General features: G+C 52.1%; 1 protein-coding gene across 3 annotated transcripts in view; it reads right to left on the bottom strand.

Annotated features, from left to right (window-relative positions):
• The window catches only part of LOC131136312 (rho GTPase-activating protein 20), a 41,811-nt gene that overhangs the window by 2,422 nt on the left and 22,519 nt on the right, over nt 1-16,870 (bottom strand). For 2 of the 3 annotated variants that reach the window (XM_058083022.2, XM_058083019.2), the window contains 13 exons: nt 10,918-11,003; nt 7,224-7,400; nt 5,411-5,560; nt 5,002-5,043; nt 4,210-4,294; nt 4,005-4,082; nt 3,445-3,511; nt 3,070-3,267; nt 2,069-2,259; nt 1,829-1,993; nt 1,642-1,751; nt 1,389-1,578; nt 81-195 (listed from right to left, as the gene is read on the bottom strand). In XM_058083022.2, coding sequence (XP_057939005.2) covers nt 81-195; nt 1,389-1,578; nt 1,642-1,751; nt 1,829-1,993; nt 2,069-2,259; nt 3,070-3,267; nt 3,445-3,511; nt 4,005-4,082; nt 4,210-4,294; nt 5,002-5,043; nt 5,411-5,560; nt 7,224-7,400; nt 10,918-11,000 — 1,651 coding nt within the window. In that variant the 5' untranslated portion in view covers nt 11,001-11,003. Of the gene's footprint in view, nt 1-80; nt 196-1,388; nt 1,579-1,641; nt 1,752-1,828; nt 1,994-2,068; nt 2,260-3,069; nt 3,268-3,444; nt 3,512-4,004; nt 4,083-4,209; nt 4,295-5,001; nt 5,044-5,410; nt 5,561-7,223; nt 7,401-10,917; nt 11,004-14,115; nt 14,409-16,870 lie in introns of those variants that run through there. The other variant, XM_058083021.2, reaches the window with a different exon arrangement.

The following is a 16,870-nucleotide window of genomic DNA, read 5'->3' as shown; positions in this document are numbered from 1 at the left end:
CTGCTGCCCAGGGTCATAGGTCATAGTTGGGCCTTCATGACGTGCGGCTGGGAGACGTCACCATTGCTTGTTTGACTCACCGGAGCCGTGCTCGCTGCTGCCGCCCTTCTGGCTGAACGCCGCAAACAGCGAGGTGACGTCGTCGCCCAGGACGGCCACGCAGTTCTCAATGAGGAAGCGGACCAGCTGGCACACCTGCGTGGGGGAGGGGCAAGGCACGGCGGTTATATTTGGTAAAGAAGCCTGACGTCTATTCCCACATCATCGTATTCTTCACCACACACGCCAGGTCACGTGACTGCAGTCAAAGGGAAGGCCATCATATCCACAAAGCGGTCCGAGGCACGGTGAGGGAAGGAGCAGGTATGTTTGGTAGCTTGGCGCCTGTTTGGGTTACCGGCAGGCAAAGCCATAGACAGCTATTGACGTGGGCGAGGACTCGATGAGATGGTAGTGAAGGCTGGCCAGGGAATGTATTAGCCATTATTAACCATATATCAGCCATTATTAACCATATATCAGCCATTATTAACCATACATCAGCCATTATTAACCATACATCAGCCATTATTAACCATACATCAGCCATTATTAACCATATATCAGCCATTATTAACCATATATCAGCCATTCATTAGCCATTTATCAGCCTTTTATTGAGCGTAGGAAAGTGTATGACCTTCTAAATATGTGGCGGTCAAAAGTTTGGAGACACTTTTACTTTGAAAAGCATGACAAGGCGTCCCCAAACTTTTGACTGGTACTGTACGTCCGCCTGGCGTTGACATCATTCCCAAAGCTGCTGTTCCTTCCAGGAATTCCTGACCTACATAACCTGGTATCGGCCCCGTGGGACATCTGCCCACACCGTGGGCGGGGGTGGGGGTGCGCCATATTTTCCTTCATCCGCCTTCCTACGCCCACGGCCGCATTCCAACCTGACCACCAAACAGCCCCCTCCTCCTCCTCGGCGTACCGTCCCGCTGTTGGCACGTGACGCCATGCTGAGCTCGACACGACCTGTGACATCATCGCCCCACTTCCAGAGCGCCAACGTACGAGGAGGAGCCCACGTAGATGCCAGGAGGCCGCTGGGCGGCGCCCCCTCTGCATGAGTGGAAGGTTCCTGGGCGTCCACCCAAGCTGCTGTTTGCCACCATGGAAACACGGCCCGCTTTGTTTGTTTGGGCCAGATGTTGTCGCCTAGCGCGTCTGGATGCTGTTTGCACGCCGCACGTTAGCTGGCCCCCGCACAGGACTCATGAACAGCCGGGCTGCCCCCCCACGTGATACGCTGCTGGCCAGCTGCTGACCATGTGACATCAAACCGGGATCCAGTTTCCCTCCGAAGACAACCAGCGGCTGGAAGTACGACAGCGCTTGCTCACCTTCTTGGTCCCCTCCCCCTCCACCTCGGGGCTGCCGGGGGTCGGGGCCCAGAGCATGCTGGGAGCGATGCAGACGGACAGGTTGAATGCGTTCATCTGGTTGTCGTGGGCGTTGCCCTGGATACGGTGCAGCACGGCCACGACGTGGCGCAGCAGCAGCAGGTTCTCGGCGGGGAGGAGGCGGAGCAACCTGAGAGACGACAGAAAAAGGCTCCTGACTGATGTCAGGTGGGGGAGGGGTTTGGGTAGCTACCTGCGGACTTGGCCGATGGTGTCGCCGCCCCCCTCCTTCTCCGTCACGGCCGTCCACTGGTCGTAGAGGTCCCCACACAGCAGGCTGCCGGGGATGCTCCGCAGGAAGTCCTGCATCCAAAAAGTGTGCTTGTAGTTCCAAACATCACCCCGGGGGGGAGCGGCGGTCGTGCGTGCGTTCCAGTCACCTTGAGGAGCGCCGCCACCACAAACACAGACTGGCGTGCCATCTCGGGGTCGTCCTCCTCCGCGTCCAGCCTGTCCCGCAGCTCCCGGCAGGCCTTGGCCCCCGCCGAGCGCCTGAAGACCCCCCTGGTGTACGGCCCCTCCACGTAGAGGAACACCAGCATGTCCTGAGGAGGACGAGGGGACGAGGTTACCAATGGCGTCACTGCCTCCGACAACCCCACGTGACGCACGCCGCTCACCATGACAGGCTTGGGCAGGCCGCCGTCTGCCGAGCAGACGGAGCCCAGTTCTCGCCCGAAGAGGCGACCCGGGGTGGGGGAGAGCGAGGCGGGGGTGGGGGGGAGGCCGTCCAGCTGGCTGCTGGAGCCTCTCCAGAAGGGCCAGTTGATCAGAGACCTTTTCCTCTTGAAGGACTTGGGCTGAGCGGCGTCTAGATGGAAGAAGATGCAGAGGATGAACAAGGTCCTCCACAGTGCTTCTCACCTTCACTCCTGGCTTCTTATTGCAGATAGGATCTTATTTGGAAAGACAGACGGCAGGCGATGGTGGTACAGTGGTGGTACGGATGTTTCCAAACACAAGCAGCACCAAAGGAGATGCCGCGGACGCCAGCATTCCCAAGTAGGCACCCGAGTAGTAACCCTAACCCTAACGCAATAAGAAGAACATAAAAACCTAAAAACACAACATGGACGTGGGCAAAACGCTGACTCAGCAGGTCAAATATGCGCTGGGGCCGCCGCAGTGGGGGGAGCTTTCTTTTCCTGTGCGGGTCTTTTTCCCGTCTTGCTTTTCCACGCCGGCCAATGATATCTCTGCACACTTTTCCATCTTCCTATTCTCACGCTCATTCTCTCTATTCCCTCGCTCTCTTGTTTTCCGTCCTGAGCTGGCGTGCCACCCGTGTCCCCTAGAAGGAGTCCTCTGATGTTGTTGGCCCCCCTTCTGGCTTTGGACCTGCTCTTCTGTGTCTGTCGAGGTTGCGGCTAATTGTTCCAGAGCCGACAGGGATACGGGAATGTCCGCAAAGTAAGATTCTTCCTTCAGAAATGAGCATTATTAGAGCCCTCTCCATGGGAAATAACACCCCTATAGCCACTTTTACACTCCTATTAACCAATATAGCAGACGGAACGGGAGAAAATAAAACATATTAGACATGATGAGACTGGCACGTTAGCACGTTAGCACGTTAGCGGAGTTCCTTGCTGTTTTCCGGACAGCATGCTTCCTGGCTTACCGAGCAGCGCAGCCGGGCTTTGGCTAACCGTGCTGGGTCTGAGGATGAACTGGCACTGGGTGTCCGGGGGGAGGCACCGATCCAGCAGCAGGACCTCAGGACAATCGGTGGGACTCATTGGATCCCTCCCCGCTCCTCCTCCGCCGCCCCCACCATCTCGAATGTGGCTCATCTTGATGCTGAACGGGAACTCGTGGCCTGGATACCGAGGGTCGCAAGAAGGTTAGAGGTCACTGAGGTCGCTGAAGCCACAGGATGTCAGGAACACGGAGAAGACGGAGAACAGAACAAATGCCCCCAGAAACAAGCGTCCCCTCCCAATAAGCTTCCATACGTGGACTTTGGCTTCAAGCACCAAGCATTCTTCATCCTCACCGATGAGCGGGTACGGGGGCTCGTCCTTGCTGGAGCTCACCCACAGCCGGTGCTCCTTCACGCAACCCTGCAGCACACACAAAGAGCCCAGCTCATAGCGCCTCCTTGACCACACCCATCACGTCCCGCACACGCCGGCATTCCCAACATCTGCCGACTCGCTAGCTGGCCTTGATCCGTAGTCCCATTCCTACAGCTTCTCGGTGGTGGGCATTGGAAAAGGGGACTGATGCTGATCAAGTTATCAGGTTTGACCAGCATGACCAGCATGACTAGCATTACTAGCATTACTAGCATTACTAGCATGACCAGCATTACAAGCATGACCAGCATTACAAGCATGACCAGCATGACCAGCATGACCAGCATGACCAGCATGGATTCGAGTCCGTGCGTCACCCCGCTGGTCACGTTGGAAAGAGTCATTCCGGAATTAGGGAGAGCCGAACTGGGAGGGCCGTGACTGTCATTGGTGCATACGAGTCATTGAGAAGTACGGCGCTCGTCTTTGAAGATGATGTGGGCTGATGATGAAGGCGAGCCCCCCGCCCGACACTCACCGATATTCCAAACTGCAGCAGAGCCATGCGGATGACGTCGGTGGCGCTCTCCGTGTTGCTGACGGCAAGCGTCTTGGCCTAGGAACGCCACGTGGGGAATAAAAACACCATTACATCATGAAGGATTCATGTCCCGTCATCCCGTCCAACAGACACAGAAGCGCTGGGACAATGGGAAGACGGGGGGTGGGGGGGGGGTTCTTACGTAAGCGCAGTTTCCCATGTCCTTAGCAAATATCTTCAGCGGGACCGTCTTGGGGTCGTCGTTCTCCTTTCCCTCGTGGATCCGACTGAGTGGACAGAAGCAGAAAGCAGACGCTTACACGCAATAAACATGGCGGCGGTCCGTACCACGGCCATCCCTACTTCACTGGCCGCTAAGCAGGATTCCCGGATCCAGGGGGACATGGAATATTTCACACTTGGAAACCTTATACTGGAAACATGCTTTCCGTCATCACTACAGCCCTCTGGACATGAAACACCCCCCCCCCCCCCATCTTACACTCTCTTAGCCCACAGCAGGAGCGAAAGTTAGGACAGATTATTCCAGATTACCGTGCCTGCTCCGAGATGATCCTATGACTTTGATATTTCAGCCTTCTTCCATATTAGATTATATTCATATATATTTACAACCTTTCTAATGGCCACCAGCCCAGGGTGGACCCCGCCTCTCGTATCCCAAAACAACTGGGATAAGCTCCAGCCCCCCCCGCAACCCTCGTGAGGATAAGCGGTAGAAAATGGATGAATGGATGAATCATATTTCCATATATTTCCACATATTTCCATATATTTCCCCAAAATAAAGTTTTACACTTGATGCTACTAAAAGGACACGGCCACGACAATAACAAATCACATGACTTTTCTCCATCATATTCTCATACAATAATATTTTTTACTTTATTTGGTAGAATTACGGCTGAGGTTTGGGGGGGGGGCACTCAGGTTAGCGATATGGTAGAAAAGGGCAAAGGGAGCGCTTGTTTACCTGCTGATGAGCTCCAGCCACTTGTCCTTGTGCTCCTCGGCGCTGGGGAGGAGACAGAAGATGATGAGCGGAAGGACACCAAGGCCTGTCCCGCAGCCGACACGCAGCCGACACGCAGCCGACACGCAGCCGACACGCACACAAAGCTCAAGAAGCCGTCATGTCTGGGGGGGGTGCGTATGAACATGAAGCCATGGGGGTGTGATGGTGCAAATGCGTATGATTGCATGCCCCGGGGTTGGGCTGGCGGGCGTTGGGGGTGCATAGGAATGTATTGTGAGGTTTCCCCTTCACGCATAGCGCCACCCCCGGAGATGACACGCCGTCACGCACGGCTGACGTGCGCCGGTTAAGGCTAATGGTGCAAACGAAGGCGAGACGAGAAGATTGCGGGAACATCCCAGGCTACCTGAAGGTGGCCACGTAGTTGCACGTGGGCCAGCCCATGACGAAGCTCCTCTCCGGGCTGGTGCTGCCCTCGCACACCTCCTCCGTGCAGCTGGCCGTCCACATCTCACACACCCGCACTCGGGCCTTCACCTTGTAGTGGGAGGGAGACCTGCAGGTCCACACAGCAGCACGCGTTATCCATGGCGTTATCCATGGCGTTATCCATGGCGTTATCCATGGCGTCATCCATGGCGTTATCCATGGCGTTATCCATGGCGTTATCCATGGCGTTATCCATGGCGTTATCCATGGCGTTATCCATGGCGTCATCCATGGCGTCATCCATGGCGTTATCGACAGCATTCCTGGCCTGCTGGGATCAACCTGTGGAGTCCCCAGAGGAGCCACAAATAATCCCCATCCCTGCGCTCTGCATCAGGGATGGGGGGGGCAAGACACATTCTAAACATATCTTTCTAAACATATCTTTCAACAACAAAACCAACACAAAACAGCGAAATCAGCAGTCATTGGACCAAATGAAGTCACAACGTTGGGAAAATTGTTATGGGAATAATGTCATTCATGCAAAATGAAGAAAGATGGAATAGTTGATGAGAGTAAAACCAAAATATTCTAACAAAAAAGTCAAACAAATTTGAAGACAAAGTAATGATGTCATTTTAGTACTGTAGAGTTGAAATATTCCAAAATAAAATACGTTTGTTTTTAAATTGCTGAAACAACAAAAAAATTCAAAATAAGATTGGGGAAAAAGTCCTGCTTTCTCATGCACTCCAAATCATGATCGGCCTCATCTCTTGCCTCCCGTTTATTCCTCCAGGAGGCGTGTTCAACCAATGGCAGCGCTTCCCGGCTGAAGCATGCAAGTGAGGAGTATGAAGGAAGTCTGAAATTCCGTGTATTTGCGGCGTCCTCCGCCAGCAGCGACGCTAACGAATGATGGCGTCCGTTTCCCGCCGTGATTACAGAGGAAGGACTACTAAAAGCACACATGTGGCGCCCACGTGGGCCGGTGCCCGTCACCAGCGTCTATTTTGTCACACATTCCTCCGAGTCAGCCTGCGTTCAGCCGCCGTGCAAGAACGCCAATTATAGCGTACGCCGCTGGTGCCCAGCCAGGATCACAACCGGAAAGACCACAAAGGTCCTGCTGTGTCTCCGTGGATCTTTACGTGTGTTGTTCAGGACTTGAACACGGACTGCTCTTTAGCCTTCTATTTTGGTGCATGGGACTTGCACTTAGGGCACTGGGTGGGGAGCCCCGCACTTTGATCCCGGCCAGGCTTCATATGGATTTAATTGGCTGGAAAATAATTATATGTTGGGAAAGATGAGGGAGAAGTCAAGGAAACCAGGAAGGAGGGAGGGAATGGGGGGGGGGGGGGGGGGGGTGAGGACAGGAAAGAGCGAGGCAGGGAAGTAAGAAGACAAGGAGGACGGCTCCAAGGGGAGTTGAGCATTAAGGAGGGAACAAGAAGGTGGGAGGAGATGTGGAGGAGGTGACGGGGGAAGGAGGTAGGAAATGAGACAAGTAGGTAAGGAGGGAGCGAAGGACGGAGGTAGTGAAGGTTAGAGGAGATTATTGAGGTAACAAGGAGGTGTCATGAGGAGGAAGGGGGTGAGGTAGAGACGCAGTGAAGGATGGAAGGTAAGGTGGGAAGGAGGTACAGGTAGGAAGGAAAGCAGGTAGGATAAGAAGGTAGGACGGTAGCAAGGTAAGAGGTCACGCGGGAGGTGAGACAGTCAGGACCAATGGAGGAGCCATCAGGGGTCAGGGGGGTCCAGTAGAACCAAACGGGTGCACTCACTTGGCCTTGGTGACGAGCAGGGTGTCGCTGAAGAGGAAGAGGTGCCTGTCCTGAGTCTGGAGGCCGGTCTTCAGCTGGGTTTGGATGTGACCCAGGAAGACTTGGCCGGGACAGTCGGACAGGAAGGTCTGGACCAGGGCGCATGATTCTGGACTGACCGGCGTCAGGCAGCTCTCCCTGGGGGAGGGGGGGCCACAGAAAGCTGGTCATGTCTCCATCAAAGATAGATACTTCATATTTCATATGCCTGTGGGCCTTCAGGCTTCCTTTGTGGGGAACCACTCGCTGTCGGTAGTTTGATTCCCTTAGCCTCCTTTCCCCATTGCTGTCATTGTGCCTTTTCCTGAGATTACTTTCTTTAAGCTTCCCATTGGCTCTGGCAGCCTTCCAGTCAGTGACTTATAGCCCCGTTATAGCCCCGTTATAGCCCCGTTATAGCCCCTTTATAGCCCCGTTATAGCCCCGTTATAGCCCCGTTATAGCCCCTTTATAGCCCCGTTATAGCCCCGTTATAGCCCCGTTATAGCCCCGTTATAGCCCCGTTATAGCCCCGTTATAGCCCCTTTATAGCCCCTTTATAGCCCCGTTATAGCCACGTTATAGCCCCGTTATAGCCCCGTTATAGCCCCGTTATTGCATTATTATTGTTATGTCATGGAAATCCACTGATCACGGCTTGGGTCTGGAACGAATGAACTGCAATAAACGAGGGTTTCGTGTATTAGAAAGACCCATCAGCAGGAACATGACTGATGGTTTAAAAGATCCAAAATCCCAGGGTTAACTTCCAAGGAGTTCCACAGGGATCTTACCCGATACCCTTTAATTGTGCTCTGAATGAGAAGAATATACCGTACATAGCATACATAGCGTATATATCTACATACTACGTACATAGCGTATATGTATATCTACATACTGCGTACATAGCATACATAGCGTATATACGTACATACGTACATACGTACATACGTACATACGTACATACGTACATACGTACAAAGAAAAGGTCAGATGAAAGGTTTTGCAGCAAAGGTAGATGTTGCTGGTCCATCTGCCAGAAGATGGAAGAAGACGGAGGGGATTTTTTTGCTGGTTACGGAAAGAGGAAGTGGTTTGAGAGCAGTGTCCTTTCCTGTTTGGGTAAACGAGCCCAAATCTCCCAATTTCTTCTATCTCCGCTTTATCGGCCATCTCCTTCATGTTTACAAACGTGCACGCACACGCCTGGCCCCTCGCACGCATGTGCACGCCCACTCCAACACTAAAGCGAGGCACGCCCCCGATGAGGTCCCACGCCAGCGCTACAGCGTGTCCAATACTCCACTGACATATTCCTGTATCCATATCTACATATGGCATTGGACATTTGGAATGGGTTAGGGTGGGGTTAGACGTTAGACGTGAGCGGGCGTGTCGCTAGACGTGTGTTCCCGAAGGGGGCTGTGAGTTGGGTTTCAGCTTCGGCCATGGCGGTAGTTCGTCTTTTGGTGAGGTCTTGTTGTGCCAGTTATGGCATCATTCCAACCTATAAATAAATCATAAAAGCCTGTTGTTCCAGCAATCAAGTCTGGTGCTTGTGCATCTCACACACACACACACACACACACACACACACACACTTTGGTATGCGTGGGGGTGTCTTCCCTAACAGCCCCTTTCACATCCGCCAGACCACACGGTCGGTATTCAGCACGCGTCGCCGCCCGGGTGAATGTGAGACTGACAGCTGAGCGGGCAGGCCTGGTGAGGGTGATGGATGAGGCGCTAATGGCCGCTTTGTGTCTGGTGTGACGTTGATTAATGGCGCTGGCGGGCACGCGGACCAACAACACGGCATACTAATACCCCCCCCCCCCCATGGACACTGCATGGCCACTAATGGAAAGCTTCATCTCTAACTTTAGTGACACTGGGTTTAAATGTGAATATAGGGGTGTTATTTCATGTCTGGAGGGCTCTAATAACGTTTATGTTTCCATGGCCTAAATACAAAAATAGTCCTTGTATGAATAAGAAATACTACTTGACGGAATCCAATGACCACGGTTGGGTCTGCCCAGGTTTTGGTTCTCTGGGCTTTTTCCTGATTTCAGCGTCACCACAGCGGATCTTTGATCTTGGCTTGAAGACTTTCTATTCGGGAAGCCCTTGCTGACAGATATCAATCACGTTTACTAGTGGAGATTCGAACCTGGGGCCCTTGCTCCGAAGTCCAGAATTGTTCAGTTTGTGGACGACGGTACAGCTCACGGATTCTCAATATTTCTACTTCCGCTCATTCCGCCATTTTGATGCTAATTGCTTCATTTAGGAAAGAAATTGTGTACAAATGGCTTCAAAGCGTTTTTCTCCATTCAACCACCATTTATTCCTTTGTCCATTTCTCCGCGTAATTGATCTAGTTTCGGAAAAAGGATGGTCGGATGATTCCAGGACATTTGAACCACAAAGTGGCAAGGACGGTCCACACGCACACACACACACACACACACACTGGAGGAGGGGGTAAACCTGTGACCTTGAGGCCGCAGGCTGGGATGTGACCAGCGGCTGAAGTGTTCCTCGTGTGTGTGGAGATGATGGAAGCAACTAAGCTAAAAGCCAGCCAGCCTTTCGGGGCTCCTGATGAGAAAGCCAGGCCTGGAGGCAGCGACAGGAAGTGACCTCACATGCTTAGGTTACCCGTTTGAGACTTGGATTCCTTTTTGGAAAAGAGTTGCTGGGGTACTTTCCTCACACCATGCTAGTAGCACGGCGATGCAGCCAATCAAACGCCACCCCTTCCTGGCTGGCCTCTAAGTCTTTGCCCCTCCAAGGATACAAGGTCAGGTGAACTTAAAGGGGAAGTGTACATTTTTGGAATTTTGCCCATCATTCCCAATCCTGATTGGGAATGAAACATGAAGACACATTTCTTTCCCTTTCTTTTCTTTCCGCATTCTACCAGGAGAAAAGGAGCTAACGTGAGCTAGCTAACAGTGCCGTCATTGGGATACAAGCCCCGCAATCTACCAAGGTTCTACTAAGGTTCTAGCAAGGTTCTAGCAAGGTTCTAGCAAGGTTCTAGCAAGGGTGCGTGGTGTGATATCTGTGCTGTGACCGTGCATGAACATGTAGACTGATGACAACACGCCATGGTCGGGGTACCTGGCCCTATTGGATGATTTCAGAGACTAGCTAAACCGCTATCCCGGGCGCATCATGGAAACAAACAAACCTTCGTAGTTAACATCATGACAAAACATGTTGACATCAACGGACCCGCTTTTCATCAAAATGACCCATTTGGCTCTCCTATTCCATGTCGACATAAGCGGCCCATCACGTACTGTATGTATGTTGGCGTCGACTTAAGCGGCCATTTTGGTTCTTTGGCCTTTTGAGGATTAGTTCTTTGGGAGTGAGGAATTGATGAGCTGGTCCGCATAGACCTTGTCGACCAGGGAGGGCTTCCACTGTGTCGCCCCTGCTGCATCTCCCGCCTAGAGGGTCAAAGGTTAAGGGCGACCGCTGTCCCGCATCCACTGGGCTTTTTAGTAATAGCCTGCTAGCATGTAGCAATCGTGCTGGCTCAACTCGGAAAGGAAAAGTCGGATATGTCTGCACAGACGTATGAACGAGTGGGCCGGCCCCCCCACCCCCCTTTGGTCCCTCACGAGACCACCATGAAATGACTGGGAGCGTTATTTACCTGGACGTGCTTCGAGACCGGGTCAGCGCCTTGCTGATGACCAGGGACGGGGCAGACTGTCTTCTCTGGGCCAAAGTCTTCATCTTCTGCACACATAGGAGAAGAAGACACAGTCAAGGACTGCAGACGCCACAGGAAGTCCTGCGGCGGAAGCAAACTTCCATACGTGCAGAAGCGAGAGCCTGAGAGGAAGCCTGCTGGCTGGAAGGAAAAGAGAAGTGGAGAAGAAGAGGAACCGAGCTAAAGAGCAAAATATGGAAAGTGGGGGACTTCCAATGACACAACACTCCTTGGATGAGTTTGGTGTGGAAGAACCTGAAGAATGCCAACATTCTTCCAACAATTCCATAGCTTGCATAGCACGGCTCTGAACGGGATCTACCGAACCAGGAGAATTCTCTGGCAGCCTCGGAGTCATCCCACTCTCTAAACCAATGAGGATGTCTGACATATTTGCACTGCATTGACGCAAGACAATGATAAGTGACAGGTCAGGTATTGTACATTTCTATGTAAGGTCTCAACGTGTCAATCAAACGAAAAGACACCATCTCCTTGTCTTTCGTAATAGCAGAACAGCCCGTCTTCCTCTTTCCGCGTGAAAAAGAACACTGCAGAACATTACTTCCTGTGTGACATATTTAGGGTGGGGGGGGTGCTGGAGCCTATCCCAGCTGTCTTGGGGAGAGAGGCGGGGTCCACCCTGGACTGGTGGCCAGCCAATCACAGGGCACATATAGACAAACAACCATTCACACTCACATTCATACCTATGGACAATTTGGAATGGCCAATCAAGCTAACATGTTTTTGGAATGGGGGGGGGGTACCTGGAGAAAAGGCACACATGGGGAGGCTGTCACAACATAATATGAGTAGCAGTAGCAGTAGCAGTAGCAGTAGCAGTATAGATTGTTGCGTAGTCCAGCCTGCTGGAGACCAAGGCGCGGCTCAGGCTCTCCAAATGTGCCTTGGCCGTTATTCCTTGATGGTGGCATTGTCTTTAGATAAGGTTATTGATTTCAAGTGGCTGCTAAAGTTCAGGTCTGAGTCCATTATGGGCCCTAGACCTCTAACCTGCTGATGAGGTTTTAGAAACTGATAACTTTCTCTTTGTGTCCGTGGGCCACAGACAATGATTTCCCTTCTGGATGAGTTTAGCTGGAGAAAGTGGTTTTACCCATCTGTTTGACGCGGTGACAGCACCAATGGTGACCAGGGTCACCTGCCGTCAGGGACATGGAGACGTGAGGGCAGTCTGCATAGTTGTGGTAGGACACGCTGGCTTAAAGGGAGCATGTCCAATAGGGGTCCCGGGATTGACCCCTGCGGAGCCCCACAGGTCTTAGCCATGTGGTCTGAGACGCGGTTACCAGTTCCAACAACATACTTCTTTGGTCCCTATTGTGTCTAGAGGAGTGTGGCGGAGTCTTCTGACACATTGGCATAGCGTGCCCTGAAACAAGGCTGCAAGGCAACAACAAGGCCAACATGACAAGACTGACAGGGCGCATGTGGCGGAGTTAGGAGAGATCAGAAAGCATTCAGCGGAGAGGAGTAACAAGTCATGGTACCACTACTATCACTGCTACTACTACTACTACTACTGTGACTGCTACTACTACTGGCAGAACCTGCACTGCATCATTGTACCACTACTGTGACTGCTACTACTACTACTACTACTACTACTACTACTACTAGGAGATGTTTGCAACAACAGACACATTGTTACATCACCACCAGTTGTACTGAAGTGTACCTAATGGAGTGTCCAAGCATGTCAAGTATGCACGTAGCTGTCAGCTAGCATGTATGCTACACAGCCCCCATCAGTCACTGTGACAGCAGCCACTCCAAGACCAAATCCACATCAAAGTCGGCATGTAGAAGATGGACACTGGAGAGAATTTTCCGTGTGTGTGTGTGTGTGTGTGTGCGTGTGTGTGTGTGTGTGTGTGTGGCCTCTGTGGCCCTAAGCACATTCTCTCAAAGCGGACTAAAGACTTCCCAAGTGTTTTGTCCAGAGGCGGGGTGGGCAACATGTGTCCGTGTTCGGCTTCACGGACAGTGGAATAGGAACGCCACCGTGCTTGTTCCGCCTGCTTGGCTCACTGCTGTTGTCCCACCTTAAAGCACACACGGACACGGCTTCCATGCAGGGAAGATCTTCATGCATCATCATAAGCATATTTAAACCCACGCGAGCATTCATGGTTCGTGATACCCGAAGGTGACCTTTCTTCATCAAGACACGTCCACTTTACGACATATTACCAATAGAGATTTGCACCCGGCTCCAGTACCAATACCAACCGCAAGGGGCGCTGTTTACCAGGTGCCATCGGCTGCTGGCGGCTCACCTGTACATCGGCACACAATATGACGTCACAAGTCACAAATCGATCAACCAATCAACTCGGCGGCCACAGAGACAGCAATCAGGCTTCCCAAGAGGGGGTGTTTGTTTTCTCGGAGTTTGCCTGATCTGGTCTATCTGATAACAAAGCATCACTGTGCCGCCATGTGTGTTTACACGATAGTTATTCCTAAGCAAACACCAGCTCCACAAGGAACGACCAGCTCCACAAGGAACGACCAGCTCCACAAGGAACGACCAGCTCCACAAGGATCGACCAGCTCCACAAGGATCGACCAGCTCCACAAGGATCGACCAGCTCCACAAGGATCGACCAGCTCCACAAGGAACGACCAGCTCCACAAGGAACGACCAGCTCCACAGGGAACGACCAGCTCCACAGGGAACGACCAGCTCCACAGGGAACGACCAGCTCCACAAGGAACGACCAGCTCCACAAGGATCGACCAGCTCCACAAGGATCGACCAGCTCCACAAGGATCGACCAGCTCCACAAGGATCGACCAGCTCCACAAGGATCGACCAGCTCCACAAGGATCGACCAGCTCCACAAGGAACGACCAGCTCCACAAGGAACGACCAGCTCCACAAGGAACGACCAGCTCCACAAGGAACGACCAGCTCCACAAGGAACGACCAGCTCCACAAGGAACGACCAGCTCCACAAGGAACAACCGATATTCACACCAGAAGCCATGAACCCCAACGACATAGTCCATCCAAAGTCAGGTTTAGAACGACGTCAAAGTGTCCCGAATGCGGCATTCGTTGGTCATCGTGTGCGTACATTTCTACATTAGCGGCGGGGTCAATGCTACCTTCTTACTGTCCGGGGGCGTCTTGTCGGTCCCGGCTACGGACTCGGAGCCGTTCCGGCCCATGGCGCCCTGCTGCGGTGACATGCTGTCCATCAAGCCTGCTCGGATCCACCGGGTCGACCGCACCGGGCCAACGGTATTCCCATGACACACGCCGGTTTCAAAAACAACAACAAAATCTCCGTTCCAACGTCTTTCTTATCCATGAGCGGCGGGGGGAGACGTCAATCCACGCCGTCTGACGGTTCCTCCGCGCGGGCTCCGTTCAGACTGAGCGCGGCTGAGATTGTCCGCCTCTAGCCACACTGCCGTGACAAGTTACACGGAGCTACGACACGCCGCTTCCGGCAATGCCTACCAAAATTAAACCGCTTTCCGGCGGCTACCCACTGAAAAATAAAAACCAAATCGGTGACAATGTCCCGTTTTTCAAGGCTGACTCGATTTAGCTGTACGTTATTTTCACTTGGCAGGAGGTTTGCACAAACGTGGGCGCTTGACTATTAGGTCTTAACACAACCGGAAGTGGCTTTATGAGACACCAGGGCTACAACAGGATACAGAATATACAGAATACAGAGTATCCATAGCTTCTTTTTTCTTACTGAGCCACCAGACCGCCGTGCTATTCGGCAAATACTTCTACTACACTTTCTTTGTGATGTCATCTCATCATTTGCTTCACTGTTCACTGGACAAATCATACCTTAAACCAAAATATCCAAAAAGTTTATCGCTTATCTTACGATGCTCATTAAGTATGAAGACACCAATTTCCTGTATAGCCTGCTAAGTGTATTATTCAGTTGGTGACTCTAGGCTATTATTTTGAAATGCTACCGGATTCTTGCCTCACGCGACAAAGGTGAGATTTGACTCTGTAGCCGTCAATGAGGCGACTTGTGTGTGTGTGTTTACATAGAAGGACGGCAGAGTTCCAGCGTCCCCTATAGAGACGGGGTTTCTCTGCATAGCATCAAGCCTCGCGCTACTAGCAAGAATGCTAGCTCAGCGCCAAGAAAAACATGGCAGATGCGGAGGAATGTCCACACATTTCCGTTTTTGTGTGCAAGTGACATGTTTCTTTGCATCATGCTCTCCACCGCATCGACTCTGCTCTGTCTGTCCTCAGCTGGAATCGTGGGAAAAATCAACTCCAGTAAAAAATAACAAACATGGCGACACTTGAGTGTAGTCAGTGTACAGCTTGCATAACAGTGGGCATTTACTGTCAACACTCAGCCATTATTGTGTACATATCTGGCACCACAGGTGAGTACCACCATTGCCCACAGTCGTGGTGGTGGTGGTGCACGAGTGCCGGTGCTGGCATCCTCCAGCAGAAGGACGGAAGGGGGAGGAGCTTGTGATGTCATCATGGAGGAGTGAAAGAAGATTTCGGTAACAACCTGTTTCCCCTCATTGAACTAAAGCGCTCCTCGTGCCGGCAGCACTCATGCATCCCCCAGATCACGACGCTACCACCACCATGCCGGCCTGTAGGCAAAACACGTATCATACGCCTCACTTGTGTTGGAATTCATATTTCCCATCAATGAACCGCTGCTCCCCCAGTGCAGATGGCACTCATACACACTACTACCACCACCACGCCAGCCTGTAGGCAAGAGACAATTTTTTTGCAATTCACTTGAGTTTGAATTCAAGTTTTCCCTCAATGAACCGCAGCTCTCCCAGTGCAGGCGGCTCTCATGCACGTGAGAGAGACGCAATGAAGTAGCCTGCCGACTGTTGCTGATGCTAACATGCTGCATCCCTAACGCTTGCTTAACGGTGACGGCTCCATGTTCGGGAGATGCTGCAAGCTGCACGAGTGGCCGCCCACGACCCGGACGACCTCTATTGGACGTCGGCGTGGAACGTTTGCTCAGACGGGAAGACACGGCTGACGCTTCCAAAGCCGCAACAATCAAATGCCAAGTTTGAGAGAGTCAGCAGATGTGGGAGGAGGCGTCCTGACGGATCATCTGACTTGGAGTGTTGCTCCGGTATTCAACGACGACATTCCCCCAAACGTGCTCCTAAATCATCGTCCCAGTTGTATTTGTTCTCCGGCTAAAGTTGGAACAGCGCACACTTTTTTTAGAGCACAACTGGCTGGATCTGTTTCCTGATGTTATTCCGGAGAGCGGCCCGTCTGGAGGGATCCGGCCCGTCTCTGCGGAGGGCGTGTCCGCCTCGCGGTTGGAAAAGGCCGTGCGTGAACTCTTTGGACTGTTTGAGACGTTGGCAAAACAGGACCCCTCCCACTTTCTCCTCACACATGCAAAGTGTGGCGCAGGGGCCATTTGTGGCTGTGTTTTTAATTGGCCGGCGGCACATTCTAAGAATACAATTCAGTATTACAAAAAAATGTAAAAACACAGCAAAAATGGACAAATCTGCAGAGGGAAGTCAAAAGTCTCAATTTTGCAAGAACACTGATGTAATATTGTGAATAAAAAATTGTATCATAAAGTGTAAATATTGAAAACAAAAATAATGCTAGGCAGATTTCCCGCCAACGTGGAACGCCAACCCAGGACCGAATGAAAGCCAAGACACGGTACTGCTGGACTGCTCCTGTGGAAAGGAGATGTGGGACTAATTCCACGCCCAATAGGACGCCATTATGCCCCCGCCCCCCACCCAGTGTTTCCTTTTGTTTCCTTAAATACAAGCTAGCATCATCCACAAAAGGCTTCTGGCCTGCAAATGTTTGAGGCTTGGCAGTGCACACTTTTTCCCTGCTTAC

The sequence above is a fragment of the Doryrhamphus excisus genome, linkage group LG12, assembly GCF_037039965.1.
Source record: "Doryrhamphus excisus strain RoL-2023G ecotype Guam linkage group LG12, RoL_Dexc_Guam_v1.1, whole genome shotgun sequence".
NCBI lineage: Eukaryota > Metazoa > Chordata > Actinopteri > Syngnathiformes > Syngnathidae > Doryrhamphus > Doryrhamphus excisus.
Note: the sequence above shows the minus strand (reverse complement) of the source record. Positions and strands in the feature narration are given on the sequence as shown.